This window comes from Melozone crissalis, unplaced genomic scaffold (assembly GCF_028551555.1).
Source record: "Melozone crissalis strain CALT ecotype California unplaced genomic scaffold, PUWL_Pcris_2 ptg000061l_1, whole genome shotgun sequence".
NCBI lineage: Eukaryota > Metazoa > Chordata > Aves > Passeriformes > Passerellidae > Melozone > Melozone crissalis.
Window position 1 is genome coordinate 1138081 of NW_026535839.1, and position 17304 is coordinate 1155384.

General features: G+C 45.2%; 1 protein-coding gene across 1 annotated transcript; it reads right to left on the reverse strand.

Annotated features, from left to right (window-relative positions):
* Positions 1-58: 58 nt before the first annotated feature.
* On the reverse strand, positions 59-15966 carry HSPA4 (heat shock protein family A (Hsp70) member 4). Its single transcript, XM_054287656.1, has 19 exons — positions 15795-15966; positions 11833-11890; positions 10069-10209; positions 9746-9868; positions 9190-9289; positions 8671-8804; positions 7120-7364; positions 6665-6741; positions 6240-6391; positions 6011-6117; positions 5531-5664; positions 4922-5103; positions 4488-4574; positions 3832-3984; positions 3259-3384; positions 2413-2520; positions 1996-2115; positions 1441-1602; positions 59-1244 (listed from the first exon to the last, which is right to left on the reverse strand). Exons 1-19 carry the CDS (start codon positions 15899-15901, stop codon positions 1047-1049), a joined length of 2514 nt encoding a protein of 837 aa, XP_054143631.1. The 5' UTR covers positions 15902-15966; the 3' UTR covers positions 59-1046.
* Positions 15967-17304: the final 1338 nt, after the last annotated feature.

The window sequence follows — 17304 nt, forward strand, 5'->3', positions numbered from 1 at the left end:
ACAGCTCTTCCCTCCACCCCGGCCCCTCTGCATTGCAATCAACAGCTGCAGCAGGTGATCCAGTAGAATCCAGTGCATTTATTTCTTGCAATAACTGAATGGGTGTTTTTCAGCTTGGGATTTTAACACATACAAATTAATTTTTGCAAGTTTAATGACAATCAGTACTAGAAGCAATTCATTGTATAAAGCTCATAGAAAAAAAAAAAAAACAAAACAAAACAAACCAACATATCCATCAGTTCTTGGTTTTCCTGGAAAAAAAGAAACCAAAACAAAAAACCAAGCATTCCAAATGAAGGCCTCGTGGAAGCAAGCATACCCCTGCCAGAAAAAGTTAGGAACAAGTCAGAATCAACTATCAGCATAGGCAGCTGAAATACAAGTATTCACTCTTTCTACAAGCAGCTAATTTAACTAAAGACAAGGAGTTTACAGGGCCTAATTAGCTGGGGAGTTTGTGAGAAACCCACTCCCCTGTCCAGGAGCACATTCTGAGTCTGATCTGCAGTCTGGGCTAAGGAATAAAGGTGCTGATGAGCCACCCCCTGCTCTGCAAACCTCCTGTAACCATCAACTGTTCCAGTGCAAATCAGAGTGAGTCCAGAGCAGGCATTCACACTAAACCAAGAGCAATGGAAGACTCTGCCTTGGCTCTCCCCCGCCCTCCCTGGAGTGCCAGCGCTGCAATCCACAGGGAAAGGGAAGAGCAGGATGCACATCAGACTTCAGATGTTGCCGTCTCCCTCCTTCAAGGGAGAATTGACTCAGCCTGGACATTAAAAATGGAGAAGCAGCTTATGGCTGTTCCTAGAGGTCTAGTTAGACTACCAAAACTTCTAAATACAATCAATAAAGGCAAACACTGCTGAGCCGAGCGAGTCCTTCGCCACCTCCGTGTTCTGACCTGCCGCCCTGCCCAAACCTCTCCAAGAGTTACCAAGAGTGCTGTGGGATTCACTTGCTTCAGTTTGTATTCAGAACGTACAAAGTTGACAACTTAAAGCTTTATTGTATTTTGCAATAATATAAACAAGTGCTGAAATTCAGTCAATGTCCATTTCTGGAAGCTTCTTGTCGGTGGCTGTGGGGGCAGCACCCTGCTCGGGGGGCTGGGTGCCGCTCCCGGCGTCGCCCTGCCCGTCCAATGGTCCGTTGGGTTCCGTCGGCTTCTGCTCCTCCTTGGGCAGCTCCACCTTGGGTTTGGGCTTGTTCACTATGGGGTTACAAATACTTGCCAATTCCTGGAGAACACAGAAACAACACATCCTTAGAAATGGTTTTATTTCCCACAGTTTAACTTTTGAAACCATTGTTGGGAATAATCCAGTTGAGGGCTGATGTTCCCTGGTACTTTTGAGATTTCTCACCTCAGAGTTTTCTGAGAGTAATAAACACAAAAACTCATGGAAATACAGTGAGTTATGCAGAAAAACTTACTTTTGCTTTAGACTGTATTTCTTTTGCTTTTATAACTGGGTCCAAAGTAAGACTCCTCTTGTTCTGAAGGTTGAGGTTGTTGTTCATCCACTCCATGGCTTCATTGGTGCTCTTCTCCACCTTTGCCATGTCTGCTTCATCGAGATGCTCATACAGTTCATCCTGCAACACCCAAACAGGAGCAGCTGTGTCAGCGTATGAGCACAAACTGCATCCTGATTTCCTCAAAACTTAGCTTCAAAATACTAAAAGACCACTTAGCCAAGAGCTGTTGTGGTTAACAAATCAACAGAACTGATCACGCACAGCTCGGTAACCAGAGACTGAAGATCTGCTGCTGCTGGCATTTTGCCTCCATGGGGAAATCAACACCTGATTAAAAACGGACTGAGATGTGTAAGGCCCAAAATCCACTTCTGAAAAGATATTAAACATCAAGAACTCCTAAGCTTACTGGGAGGTTGAACCAGATTTTTGTCTGAAGCAGGTTACCTAAAATTCAGAAAATATTTGTACAATTTGCTTGCATTTTTCAGAAATTAAGTGTGAAAATACCTTTGCTTTGAATGCATGAACAGCTTTCATGTACTGTTGGATTTGCTTCCCCAAGTCCTCAAATGCTTTTGGTCTTTCCTCTGATTCTTGGAATCTTGCCTGAATAGGCTGACCCAGAGTCTGAAACAAAGCACAACAGGTATCAAAACTCACGGAGCATCACTGAGGGATCCTCAGGGTTTGACAGGATACATCAACTTTCTTGAACTCCTCAGAACTCTGACTCTTCCCTCAACTGACAGCAAAGACTGAGCCTCCCTCAGCCCTGGTGTTACAGGTCTGCTGGAATCCTACTCCCCACACACAGTGCAGAGCAGGCTGTTGTTACCTCAGAATCAGCAGACCCCACACAGCTCCTCGCTGGAACAAAGTTCTCCAGCTTTGGTAAATTCCCATGGGAATGTAAAAACCACTCACCTTCAGTTCTGCCAATTTATCAATGTATATTTGTTTGGGCTGGTCTTCACCATCTTCATAAAGCCAATTTTCTGTGTCTTCTAGCTTCAGTGTGAAGCTATTGCGGTCCTGCAGCAAGGCACATAAAACAGGCAGGTGACACCATTTATTAGGTGACAAGTGGCATTAAACGGTACCTGGAACCTTTCTGGAAGGCTTGTATTTTTAGAATATAAAGAACTCTGTCTGGAACTCTTTATCCTATTTTAGTGAAACATAAGAAATAAAATATTCTTCTGTAGAGCTTTGTGGTGGATTCCAAGCCCAAGGAAGAGCCATGTATGACAGCCACATTTCAGATCAAATACTGTCACATCAAAGGATTCTTTGTCCCCCGCACGCTTTCATTGTCACCACATGAGCAAGCCTGAGAACAGAGGGAAACTCTTCTTTTACAAAGGTGCCATAAATGTCACCTGGCATGTCCCAGTTTGGGCTACCTGGCATGTCCCAGTTTGGGCTCTGCAGACACCTGGCTGGCAAAGCTCCATTGCAGTCAATGGAGATGCAGCCAGGTGCTCAAAGGTTCATCCCTAGCAGCAGAGTTAAATCCATTACACACCAAATTCAGTACAACAGAGAAAGCTGACTAATAGTGCCAAGAGATTTTTAGGCAACCAGTTCAGATACAGGTGCCCACATTTAGTAAATTATCATCAGAGGCAGAATAGTTACAATTATTTCTTTAAATTTAAAGTTTGAATATGTAACTTATATAAATATAGTATGTGATACAGGCCAACAGTCACTAAATCCAACTGCTGGTTGTACCACAATGCATCAGGACAGTCAAGCAGCAATACTCACATCCTCACTGACGAATTTCTCATAAACACCGCAGAGTTTGTCTCTCATTTCATACACGTACTCCTCCACTGCATTCTTGGCATCATTCCTCTCCTTCTCCAGCTTATCCTGCATTATCATCTTACCCTGTGAACAAAGTGTCAAATTAATTGGCTAAAAAGTTCATTATTTAACATTTATTTCCAGGACACCTTGTTAGCAAAGGCTCAAACCAGATCAAGATTTGGCAAAACTGTGATTTACAGAACACAGCACATGACTGAAAACTGATTTCAGTTTTGGTGTGATGTCCAGTACAGCACAGGACAATCCTCCTCCAGCTGAGGAACCTCCTCCACCTTGTACCTGCAGGTGATAGTGGAGGTTTTCTGCAGAACAGCCCTTTGAGAGTGACAGCTCCCCTGACCAGGAGCAATGAATGTATTCTGCCTCCACGGGGCACTGTTGTTCACCTCAGACTTCTTGTTTTATTCCTTTTAATCCTTTCCTTGACCTTCCTTAACCATTTTAATGAAAATCAGCATTTCTGGAGACCGACAGGTGACATTTTTAGCTTGGGCAGGAAGAGTTTACCTCGTTCTCAATGAACAAGTTGAGCATGTCCTTCCCTATCTGCCACACCAGCTGGTTCTCGATGGGAAGGTCCACTGTGGTCGTCTTCACTTTGGCCTTCTTGGCCTGAGGTGGCTGATCCACTTTCTTGTCCTTTGAGTCAGCCTGAGAAGTCTGCATTAAAATAGAATTACATTCACAGTAAAAACAGCATCACCACTCAATTTAAGGGGAGCAGTCAAGATTTACATCAGAAAAACTGAGTGAGCACCTCAACAAGAGAACCAAGCACTCCCTGCCATTCTGACACCTCAGCTGCTGAAGCCTGAGACAATTAATGCAGACAATTAATAAACTGACCTTTTCTGGGCACTCTATATTCATAGGGGTTGGTGCTCATGGCAGAAACCTGTTCTAGTATTCAAGTTATTGAAAACTAGATGATTATTGCTTCCCTGAACAGGAGAGTTCCCCCATTTTATCAGTACCAGGTCACCTGACAGGTCTGCAGTTATCAGTGCCATTTGTGTCCTTTCTAAAGCTCTAATCACAATAGACCACCAGTGCACTGAAATAAATGTTCAGCTTCCAGAACTATGACAAAGGCTGCAGATGTGCTCACACTCCTCATATTCTCACAAATCTCATGAAAATAAAGTCTCAAATGCTCCTCTTACCTCCATTTCTTCAGACTCTGCCTTATTTTCAGGCTGGGTTTGCTGTTGCTCTTCAGTCTTTTGTTGCTCCTCGTCTACTTGCATCTTCTGAAATTCAGAGATCCAATTTCACACATTAAACAAACACAGATCACTGCACTGATCCCTTAACATCTCTAATGCTCTTCAGGCAAAACAAACAGAATGAAAACTGCAGGAATAAATTATGAGCTCCCAGTCTTTGCTCCAGCAATTCACGGCCCCATAAGTAAGAATTTGATCTACACCTCAAGTCCTGGTTTAAAGAGATCTGTCACTGGTGTAACACACTACAATGAGTACTCAGTCTCAGATTTCAGCTGTGGGCATGTCTAGTAAATCCTTACACATGCCTGAGCCCCTGCCAGCTGTGCTTTGTGGGGATTCAGAGCAGCTGGGAGCAGTGAGTCTGTTACCTCTTCCTCCTTCGCGTGCTGATCCGTCTCCATTGGCTCCTCGTTCTCATCAGATTTATGAACCTCCACCAGAGATGCACTTGAAACACTGAAGATGCCATGGATATTTATTCTGACTTTGACTTTCACTTTGGAACTGGATCCATCTGTTTGAGGAGTGACCTTCTGAACCAAGAAGTGAGCTAAACAGAGAGAAAAAAACCAAACACTTTTGATTAACCTCAGCTCTGAATGCAAAGCAAATCCCAACTGCTGCTGACACAGCTCACTGCAACGTGCTCAGGGAATGTTAAAACCTACTCAAGTTGGAAAACCCAGATTTTTTACTCAGCAATGCTGGGGCACAGCTATTGGGAATTCTCTGTCAAACCTGGCGTTACTTTTATCAAAGCAAAAGACTGCACAACTCTCAGGGTGGCTCTTCAATTTTCTCCAATATTAGGATGCTCTTTTTGCCCATAAACTTCATCCTACTTCACCTATTTTACTGAAAATTCCCTTGAAATATTGTCCTGAGAGCATTTGCAGTAGGCTGCATGTCCAGACTACATAATTAGACAGAAAAGGCTTGAAACACACAAAACATTTTTAGTACAAAATGGTGCTAACCTATAGCAGGGTCTGGGTAAGGCAGCTCCTTGGGGGAACTGTAGTAGGCCTCCAGAGTGAAGGGCTCCTTCCTGTAGAAAGTGAGGACCTTGGAAAAGGGAGCAGGGTGGTTCTTGGGGAAGACCTCACAGTCACTGCAAGAGAAAATACATCCTGTGTTCAGTGTGACAACACAGCAGGTTAAGGTAACAAAACATTTCTAGATATTCTTAGGGAAAAAGCTTCCTTAAGAAGTGACAAGACTGTCCTATCTTTCAGGTTAATAACACAACAGCCACTCAGAGGTACCAAACTGCCACTCAACCTTGGTTTTGTTTTCTGCCATCATTAACTTCAGAAGTATCAAAACTGGAAGTGTTAAATAGGCACTTAACCCTGGAAATACCCTGTTCTAAGGGTATTTACTGACATTTGTTATTTACTCTAACAATCAGCAGCAATTTTAAGCTGTAACATGCAAGAAGATTGTACTGGTTGTACCTCAGGTCTTCCCCTGCTGGTGAATTCCATCGCAAGGAGATGGGGTACGGTATCAAATCAGTGATAGAAAACTCTCTCACTTTGAAAGCCGGGGACAAAATTGCACACTGCAAGAGCACAAAAGCCACATTACAGATGCTCAGACTTTAGGTGAACAAGCATTTCATTCAGCAAGTAGCTATTGATGCTGCTTAATATTCTCACAGCAAGAGCAAACAGCACTTTTTACCTGCAGTGCACAGCCTCGTGCCACAGCCTCATCTGCATTCAGGGTCGTACTGACTTCTTTGCCAAAAAATTTACTGATCTTATCTTTGACAGCAGGAATTCTTGTGGTACCACCAACTATCTCTACTGCATAAATATCCTCCTTCTTCAACCCTAGAAAGGAGTCAGATAATAGATGAAATGTTTCTCTTTCACATTAATACACCGACATCATAAACCAGAAGTTTTAATAGACCAACTTTAGGCTAAGTTTCTAAGCAGTCAAAGTTTCAGCTCTTAGCTTGAGTGAGAAAGTTTTTTAATCTTGTAACTCCTAAGCACAAAACCGTTGTTTGTGGAAAACCCTTGTGTCCAACATGCAGAGGCAGCCTGCACTCTGGCTGGCTCCTGTCTCATGCACAGCAGCCCCCACACAGCCCCACTTACTGGCTTGCTCCAGCACGCTGCGAAGGGGCGGCTCCACTCTTGCCAGGAGTCCTTCACACATCTCTAAAAATTTGCTTCTGTTGGAAGAATCCATAAACAAAGCTCCAGCACACCATAAGCAACATTGCAAACAGGATGCCCAGCTGAAGGAATGCCACTTTCACTGTGTACTGCAGGGTTTTCTCTCCCCCAGTCCCAGCTTTGTACTTTATTATGTTCTCCCAGACAAAACCTGGTTTCAGTAACCCTGGCATCCTTTCAACATTCCCAGCCCTCCCTCCTAACTCAAGGCCACTGACCAGGCTCTAAACACTTTCATTTCTAGCAGCATTCCTGCACATGTTGTTCTTTGATTTCTCACCTCCCTTCAGCCATAAAAGCTGACACTTCATACCAAGTTTTTAACTGCCTGAAGGGCACTCTGAAGTGTCCCACTGTAGAGCAGCCAAGGTTACCTGTTCATGGTTCCAGACACATCTATGTCATTCATGAAGCACTCTATGTTCATGGGCAGGTCAGAGGCATTGGCACTCATCAGCTTCTTCAGCCTCTCACACTCCTGGTACAGCCTCAGCAGCGCTCGGATCTTGGACTTGATGTCCAGTTTGTATTTCTTCCCAAACTCCTCACAAAAGTATTCCACCAACACCTCATCAAACTTCCTGCCTCCAAGGGTTGTATCGAACGCTGTAGCAAGAACCTTAAAGGAAGGGAATCCTTCAGTACCAGTTCAATGTGCCATTACCCAATGAAAGCAATCAGCAGTTCACATCAAAGCAGTGCTTTGTTTCAAATATAGTTCAACTCTAAGTCAAAGAAATCAGCCTTCCTGGAATGAGGTGACAACTGCTTTAAAAGGAATTTAGGGAGATTGGGCAGGACTTAGAAACACAATCTGTTCCATAGCTGGTGCTGGGAGCAGATCTCTCTTCCAAATTCTGCTTAGCCACTGTCAGTTTGAGTCATATCCCAGTTTAATATTTGATGCCTCCTAAGGGTGGAACATGCTTACCCAAAGCTAAAAATAAAACAGGAAGAAAATAAATGATATTAACTCTTAAAACAGGTGCTCCTTTTTGATGAAGGAATTATCTGCGAAGAACACCTGTAGTCCACCCACCTCAGCTCATTCTGCTCTGTAAACACACCAGGAATTAATTTTTTTAGGAACAGAAATCATTACCCTCAATAGCCCTTCAGATGGCTTTGGCCTCTACACTGGCTAACAGCCCGGCACTCTGGGCCCCAAAGCATCCTTTCCACACTGCCATGGCTTCCAAGTTTAAAATAAAAAACAAATCCAAGAGAAACACACAGTTTACATTTCCTCACATAAATAAAACTATGAGAAAACAAGTGTTGTCAGAACATTTCTCTGCTTTTCACTATCTCATGCTTTAAATTCTGCATCTGTTTCTCCAGCCAGTCACGAGAAAGGTATGGTAACTGCAAAGTCCAGATTGTAATAATTAACAATAATAATAAAATGCCAGTAAGAAATGCTAGTGTTTGCTGCAAAACAGCTTTGGCAGTGTACACTCACAAATACACTGCCATCTGCTGAGCTTCCACTGGCAGCTTAAAGCAATCAGGAATGATTCTTCATTGTACATGAGCACCACAGTGAGGGCTCAGAAACAATGTCTGTCACTTACACCACTGCAGGAATTCCTGCTTCAACACCAGATCTCATGACTGAACTGGAGTATCTTTCTGAAAGCAGCACAGTCAGATATGATAATTTCTGAATAAACCATTTAATCCAGGTTTTTTATCCTTTTCCAGAGTCTGCTGATTAAGGCATGTTTGCTTCCTCCACACACTGCCCAAAAGCTCTCTAGTTCCCTGCCCTACTTTTTCCTCCAGACACAATACAATTTTAAGAACAAGACTGAGCTGTGTGGATGCCCCTCTGTGAAGCCAGGTAGGTTTGCCTGCCACAGTCCATGGGTGTGCTGATGAATGTTCTACAGATAATCAAAATGGATGTGTAACAGCTTGTTTACTTTCAGTTTGCCTTTGTTGAATGCACAAACAGAAACTTGATATGCAGAATGCCCCATGTCCACAAAAACAACGTTCCGTGGCTTTTCTTCCAAGGCAGGCAGGTCTGGCTTATAGATCCCATATGCAAGTGCAACTACAGAAATAAAAGCATAGTTAGGACATAGAGGTTTGTAATTATCAAGAAATAAGTGGTAATCAGGAATCAACATTAGCATTTCATTGTGCTCCTCAAGCTACAGACACTGAATAAACAGAATTCTCAATGCTAAAAAACACAGAAGAACATTAAACAGTACCACCCCTCCCTCAGCTGCATTGAAACAGATATTCACCAGATATTGTTATGTATTTGTAAAGCAATGAAAAAACAGACCTGAATTTAAGAAACTTCCTGATCAACTCATCTATTCCAAGTGTATAAAACCAGCAGTAATTCCAGCAAGCAAGGCTCACTGGCAGAATAAAAGCCTTTTCATGTAGTAAAACTGCAACACTGAGTGAGGGACAGGAAGAATTACCTGCAGTTGTTTCATTGATTAGTTTCAGACAGTTGAGACCAGCAATCTGGGTAGCATCCATCACAGATCTCCTTTCTGCATCTGTGTAGAAACAAGGAACCTGCAAGGAGGTCAGAGAGCCACTATTAACATTATGAACATTTCCAGGAGCCACCTTCAGGAAACAGTTACAAGGGAGGACAGGACAGTGAGCTCATGGAGCACAGGCCTCCTTCAAATGCAGCGCTCATTTCAGTTGCAATAGAAGAACAGCAAAAAAAAAATTATATAAAGACAAAGTTCCTTTTTCTATTCCATATCACAAGCCACTCATTTCTGGAGCGCATAATCAGAAATAGGAATCAAATATTATTTAGGCTGCTAATCAGCAGCATTTTAAGACCATTAATGATACAAGTCTAGTTTCCAAGAGGTATAAGATTCAGTTTAAACAGAAAAGAAAGATACCTGGACATTCAAGTTTACTGGCCAATTGAATCAGATTTAATTTAATACCGCAGCATTTCAGTTCAGACAGTAACTAAGTTCTGTGTGTTTTGTTGGATTCCATACTTACAGAAACAACACAGTCAACCACAGGCTTCTTAAGAGCATTCTCAGCAGTCTCCTTTAATTTGGTCAGAAGCATTCCTGTCACCTGCTCAATTGTAAAGTTTCTTTCTTCTTCCATATACATGGCCTTCAAATAAAAATTGTGCACACTCATTACACTGCAGTGGAACCCATGCACCATCCCCATTATCAGCCTTTTATTCCCTTGCCTATTAAGGCTTTCCATTCAAAAGAGAACACAAACCACAGTGAGCAGATTCAAAACAGAGAAATAAAAGGAAACTTTATCAGTTTCCTCCTCTGGCTCCTCAAACATGCCAGACTTACCCTGATGCCAGTTGAGCCTGTTGGCAGCTGGACAAGTTCATAGGCAAGGCTTGCTTTTTCAGCTTGAACAAAGGGATCTGAGAATGCACGACCATGAAATCTTTTAAAACTTTGTACTGTATTCTTTGCATTTGAAATAACCTAGAGGAAAAGAAATCTTTAATACAACGTGGCAGGGGAACATCTGAATTTCAAACAGAAGACAGAGTTTTGTTCTCATGCTTCTCCCACCAGAGTATTTTTGTCATTTGTATCTTAACAGCATCTGGGCAGGTGCTGGGAGGCAACTTCCCTCTGGTTGCTCAGGGAACCTACAGCAATTTGAGACGGAAAATAAAATGTACACTAAAAACTGAGCCAAGTCTATAAAATATTGATTACAACACACTCAAATTTCATAGTGCACGTGTAGGAAACTCTTCAGAACTGTTAGCAAAATCTTGTTCCCACTTACCTGTTCTCTACCCCCTACCTTTCTACAATCAGTGATTGCCCAAACATAACAAGCACATGGATGTAAACTCCAGCTCAGGTGCATCACATGCACATGACACTCAACACACAGATATTCTCACAAAAGACCTCTCACAAGGACTTGCTCATGAAGCTTTAGGAGGTCAGGCGGTCCCCTAAAATGATGCTGTCACCTTGATTTAACTGACAAAAGGTGGACTGACTTTCATTAGCAGCAGAGATCAGCACAGAGAAGTGAAAGCCCATCCCAGCTGGCTTCACACAGCACAAGTGAAGGGAACTGTGTCACTGACAGCAGAGCGAGGCACGCACTGAAAACCACAGGCACTGAGAGAGCAGACAGGCACTGTTCCACAGAGTTACCTGGGATCTGGGCTCAGGCAGGTTCTACCTCCTAAGTAACTTGGGCTGGATGTCTCTAAGTTTAGTCTGTGCAGGACACACTCATCTCTACAGGGCTCTGCACCAATGGATTTCGTTAAGCTAAGCAGACTCAATTCCAGAAAAAACAGCTGTGTTTGGTTCTAGTACAGTTGTGCTGTTCTTGAATAACATGGCTGTGTCCAGGGATTTTTGTATTTTAGGTAAAAAATCTTCACACATCTCTAGGCTTTTTAGGCTAAGAAAAAACAACTGTTTGACTAGTTACTTCCTGTAGAAGACTTGAAAAAAATAAATCATCTTTTATAGGGGTTACTTACACAGCAACATAAAATCTGATACAGCAAGACCCAAATACCATGAGTAGGACAAATCTCCTTAACTTCTTCCCAGTCCTCAAATTACATTTACCTGCCTACAGCAACAGAAACTCAGACTATGGGCAAGAACACCCAAGAGAGATATTTAGGTCGCAATTCAGCCACAAAGGGTCAAGAAAGCTCTATCTATTTACACTCAAATATGCCTCCTTTCTGCCAAAACCATGCACTTAAGGGAATTCTATAGAACAGCCATGTAATTAAAAGCCATCATAAAGCACAGGGACTGGAACAAACTAGGGCAGGGTGAAGCACCACTTGTGAATTTAGGTTCACAACTTGAAAAAAAAATTAGTAGTTATAAGAATTTCTTAAGAGGCACAGCTTTATTTTGTACACTTCATTATGTGCAAGGATCAACCCTGAGATTTCCCTGCCAGATGACAAAGCAGCAGCCCATGGTGAACAGCTGAGAGCAGCTCAGCTGTTCCCTGGTTAGGGAGGCACAGCAGCTCAGGGACATCTGATATGTGCAGTGACAAACCCCACAGCGCTGCTCTGAAGGGTTCTACCCAAGCCCCACACTCACCTGGCTCTTGGCTGCAGCACCAATGGAGCGATTCTTGGGCCCAAAGGATATACAGGCTCTGCAAGGAAGAGAGAGCTCAGTCAGTGACTCTACAGCTGCACACCTACTGCACATCTGCTGGGTAAAAATACTGATGCTGTCTGGAAGGTCACTGCAATTAATATGATTTGGTCCATTAAAACCGTTGGTCACTCGCTGCAATCTGTGCATGGAAGGTTCTGTGGATTCTGAGAAAAACAGGCACCATAACTGCATTTAAAGCAGCAGCAGCCCTCCCTGCAGCACAGCCTAACCCCAGGCTCACCCCCCTGAGCACTGACTGGGCACAGCCCTGCCTCAGTAAGTGCCCATGTGTGTGATGCACTCAGGGATAAGCTGGTAGCCAGAACACGGGGAACATTCAATGTTCAGCACACTAACACGAGGTAAATCAGTATTACAGAAATCATTCCTACATGTCTACATTCGTACATGCAGCAGATGCTAACTAAGCTTTCCAGGTTAAGGCAAACCCTTCAAGGGCAGAAAGGAACCACCTGCAGAGAAAGATTGGTCTTTCGGTTTCATCTGTACCCACTGAAACAACATGGGGCACAGAAAGAGAAATTATGTTTTACTCCCCCCTGCTTTGTGACAGCCTGCAGTTCTGAATAGAGAAATTCTCCTTTTAGGAGAAATTCCTCGGCTGATTAAGCTTCTTGATTTACATAGTTAACAAACTGTAGGAACCCTAACAAAACAAAATCCAGCCCTCTAATCCAAGCTGTTCATAGCACTGAGGTAAACTTGGTGGGGGGAGCCCCGCCATTAGGTAAGCAGATCTTTACTGCTCACACAACATGCCAGCTAAGTCTAATTAAGCTGCTCTCCATGCAGCAGGTTAAGAATCTGCTTTACAGCAGGGTGATGCCACAGGGCTGCTACACAAAACATTCCAGCTCAGCCTGAGGTTTGGAACTGGGTGTTCCAAGCAGAAACTAACCAAAACCAACCTGAAGGCTGGAGTGACACAACTGCATTGGGTTTGTATCTCCTTCCAATTTATAAACAACTTCACAAATGCTACAGGGCCTACCCTAAAGTATGTGCTGCAACAGAATTAACATTTCTGAATAAATCTGCAGCTGTTTGAAACAACTATTCATGACATTAGTTAAAAGAAAGCTAAGTTTGTGCTCTGCAGACCCTCAGGCCCACACCAATGGAACAGGAGGTAAAAACCTAATGAGCCCAGAGCAGGGAGCTGGTTATTAATTCACTCTGGTCTCCTGAAAGGAATTAAGACATGAATTGTGCCCTTCTCTTGGAAAAAATAAATCCAGCTACTTCACTGCTGAATTTACAAATCAAGATCCCTTCACTAACACAAATGCACAAATTTAGATGAGAGCCCTGACAGGGACCCAGCACAGAAGTGAGTGAAATTAGGAAGGAGGGAGAGAAGGAAGAATTTTCAACCAGTCTCATTCCCCAAATCAGTTCACAAGAACCAGTAAACTCATGAAATACAAATTACACTATTACACAATTTCTGGGAGCTGAAAAACTAACCAGTGCACTTTAAGTAGAAACATTCACAGTGAAGGTCAGCAGAGGTTTAATGAAACAACTTCAGAAAGTTCAAATCTCTGCTTCGCATACCTGGAGGCACCTGCTCACCCTCCCACCCACTGCCACTTCCTGGGAAGGTCCCCTGTCCCCTGACAGTTCATGTCCCCTGCACTGATCACCAGCTCCAGCTCCAGAACGTCAATCACAATGATTTCACTTAACTCAAGGCCCTTTATCCCTACAGAAATAATTAAACTATCTTATTTTTTCCTCTCAGTTTCCACTACTTTTCTCTCTACCACTTTTCCATGTCCAAAGACAAACACAGTTTGCACAGCTTTGGGATGTACAAGTTCAAATTTTACATCACTCCAGAAGAATCCAAGGCAGATTCTGTGGGAGTGTCATCTGTGCCACTGAACTCAGCCCAATGCACTCATGGAGATTTATTTTAATAACACAAATTATTACAATAACACACACAAAACACAGTGTTTAACCCTGACCATGAGCCAGTGCCTGAGGAAACCTGTCACTACACCTTGCATGACTTCCCCCCTGTAACAACTGCTCAGCACTGATTTTTGAACCAGGCTTCTGATTCCAAGTCACTTAAAAACCATGCAGGAGTTCTTTTAATGGAAGGGTCTGCTTGCAGAATGTTTCTCTGCATTCCCTCAGAACAGCACCTGGAGATTAAGCCCTGCTAAAACCCTCTCATTTGCATTTTGCTCATTTTTTCCAATTTCACTTCAGGCTCCCATAACTGAACTATTTCCCAAGAGATGCACCATGTCAGATATTTTATTTAGCTCATCTCCTTCAACAAGGGAGATTTGTGCTCACATCTCAAATATACAGATATATTTATCAGCAGGACTTCAACTCCCTGAGGGTCAAATACCTACAGCTATTAGAAACCGGCTCTGATCCTCTCTATATTCAATATTTTCCCAGAACATCTAACCTTTAAATTTCCACGTTATTGAGAACACTTAAGAGATCTCCAGATACTCGGGCACATACACTGAATTCAAAATTTCCTTCTGCATTTATTCATTGCTTAGAGACAGGGGCAAGCAAACAGTGATGTATGGTCTAATGAGAAGCAAGGTCACTCTGGGCTTTCTGAGGTGATGTGAGGGATCTAAAACAGCCCAAACATCAAAGATGATGCAGCTGTCTCACCGAGACAGCCACTTCGGGATCTGCTCAAATAAAGCCTCACTGCCACAGAGGGGAACTCCAGAAACAGTATTAGGGCTAGAATTTACTGACCACATTGTACCATGGAATCATGGATTGAGAGGGACCTTGAAGTTCATCAAGTCCTCCTGCCATGGGCAGGAACATTCCCATTATCTGGTTTTTCCAAGCTTCATGCAACCTGGCCTTGGGCACTGCCAGGGATCCAGGGGCAGCCACAGCTTCTCTGGGCACCCTGTGCCAGGGCCTCCCCATCCTCACAAGGAAGAATTTCTTCCCAATATCCAAACCAGACCTCCTCTCCATTAGTTTTGAAGCCATTCCCCTTGTCCTGGCACTGCAGGCTGCTGAGCAGCTTTCCAAACTCTGATCCCAGAACAAGCCATGGCTCACTCACACCAAGCCCGGCACCAGCCCAGCCCTCCCCGGTCCTGCTGTGCTGGGACCGCAGGGGAATGACAGCCGTGCTCCCAGAACACGGCGTACGAACACACAGGGAATTAAAGTCTGGCACTTCCAGCAGCCAGGGATGCTTTTCTCTACACTCACAGCCCCCGTCCTTCTAATCCCAAGGGCAGAGCCCCGCCTCGGGGGGGACAAACCGGCCGTACTGCACCGAAAGGCTGGGGGAGCCGGGGCTGCTCAGCCTGGCAATGAGCAGCTTGTGCGGACACCTCGGAGCGTCTTGCAGCGTCTCAAGGGGCTACAAGGAAACCGGAGAGGGACTCTGCATCAGGAACCGGACTGACAGCACAAGGGGGAACGGCTTCGACTGAAAGAAGGGAAATTTAAATTAGATGTAGGGTAGAAATTCTTCTCTGTGAGGGTCAGGAGGCACTGGCACAGACTGCCCACAAGAACTGTGGCTGCCCCATCCCTGGCAGCATTCGAGGTCAGGCTGGACGGGGTTTGGAGCAACCTGGGATGGTGGAAGGGGTCCCTGCCCAAGGCAGAGGGGTAGAACTGAATGAGCTTTAAGGTCCCTTCCACTCCCTTAGCATCCTATGATTCTGTGATCCTACGAAAGGCAGCTGAGCGGGCCTCCCGAAGCCCCGTCCGTGCCCACCGCGCTTTACCGCATCTCCGCGAGCACTTTACACCTCCGCTCCTCCCGGCCCCGCCACTTCCCTCCCTCCCCGGCCCCGCCACGCCGGGCCCCGCGGGCGCCTTGCCGCCGCCTCAGCGCGGCTCCCGGGCTCACTTACGGCGTGCAGCGGTCGCTGTACTCGTTGGCGACAGTCTCGATGCCGCCGGCGCGGGCCACAGCCACGTAGCAGCTCTGGAAGCCCAGGTCGATGCCCACCACGGACATGGCGGCGGCGCTGAGGGGGGAGCGCGGTACCGGCAATTCTCGAAAGATCCCGTCGGGCCGCGGCCGCGCCGGCGCTGAGGGCGGCCGAGATCTCGCGAGAGCGCGGGGCGCGCGGCGGGGCTGAGGGCGGGCGCTCTGGGCGGGCTCTGAGGGCGCTCGGCGCCTTCCCCTTCGCCAAAGTTCTTTCCTTGCGTCAGGAATGGCAGAAAAAGGCGACAAAGGCACAACTTGGCAGCACTGCAAAGGTCGCTGAGTTGTTGCCCTCAATCCGAAGCGGTCGGTGCCACAGAAAAGTTGTTCAGTGAAACTTTTTTCTTGCCCGTGATGTAAGGACCTGAGGGTGACGGATGTGGATGGGAACAGCGCGCACACCATGAGATGTAATGATTTTACAAGCACAGTCTCTGGAAACACAGTTTTTCTAGGAAAGGACTTCAACGCCTCCTTAGAATTTTTCATTAGCGATTTAGACATCACTTGAAACGTCCAGTGTCAGGCTGGACAGGGACAGCAGAAGGAGCGCCAGGGACAGCAGAAGGAGTCTTTGTCCATGGCAGGGGTGGAATGAGGTGAGCTTTAGGGTCCTTAAAACACAACCATTCTGGAATTCGTGTTCTGATTATTCCTGAATTTGAGGGATTGGTGGATTCATCCTAACACAAACCTAACCTTGATACTTACATCTGTGAGTTTCGTGGAAACTGAATGTTTAGGAATACTTTGAATTCCACGATGAAACACGCCAAAAGCTGCGTGGCAGTGCAGTGTGTCACCAACAGTGCGTTACGAAGGCCCCGGTGCTGTATTTACACGGCTGCTCCTTGTGTCAGTGGCACGGAACACACGCAGAGACACTCTGGGGCAGGCAGGAGGGACTCCTGCCCCAGAGCCATTGCCTGCCTCAGCCATTCCTCTCTGGCAGCTGCAGTGGGCTGGGAATTGCTTCAGGAATTGCATCACGGTGCTAATGACAGAATATTAATGAAGTGTTTGACCTCGGGCGTCCTTGTGATGCCTTAAGTTTTAGCTTTCATATTTTCCAGACTGCACTGCATTGGTTTATAACTCTGAGCTCCCTATAAAGTGTCAGCAGTTCTGCTCCCAGCTCAGTCCCACAGAACAATCCTTGTCCAGCCCCACAACCAAGGACACCGCTGCAGCTTCAGCCCCAAAAGTGCAAACAACAGGGAATGGAGGGAGCAACCTGGGAGGGTGGGACTGCATCACCCGGAGCTGGGATTGGACACTGAACCCCAGCATGGAAATGGACCCAAACTTATCAAAGGGTGAGAACTCGTGGCCAGGATCCCTCTGGGGTGGAGCCACGGCCGAGCTCTGGCACTGCCCAAGGTGTGTCCTGTGAAGGGCTTTTCATAAAAACCTATTTATTGCTGTAGCTCTGC

Coding starts and splice junctions, on each gene's coding strand:
- HSPA4 (XM_054287656.1), bottom strand. CDS start 15,901: ATGTCCGTGGTGGGCATCGACCTGGGCTTCCAGAGCTGCTACGTGGCT. Junction 3,985..4,487: donor CAGAGTCTGAAGAAATGGAG/GTAAGAGGAGCA, acceptor ATTTTAATGCAG/ACTTCTCAGGCTGACTCAAA. Junction 2,521..3,258: donor AGAAATTCGTCAGTGAGGAT/GTGAGTATTGCT, acceptor GCCTTGCTGCAG/GACCGCAATAGCTTCACACT.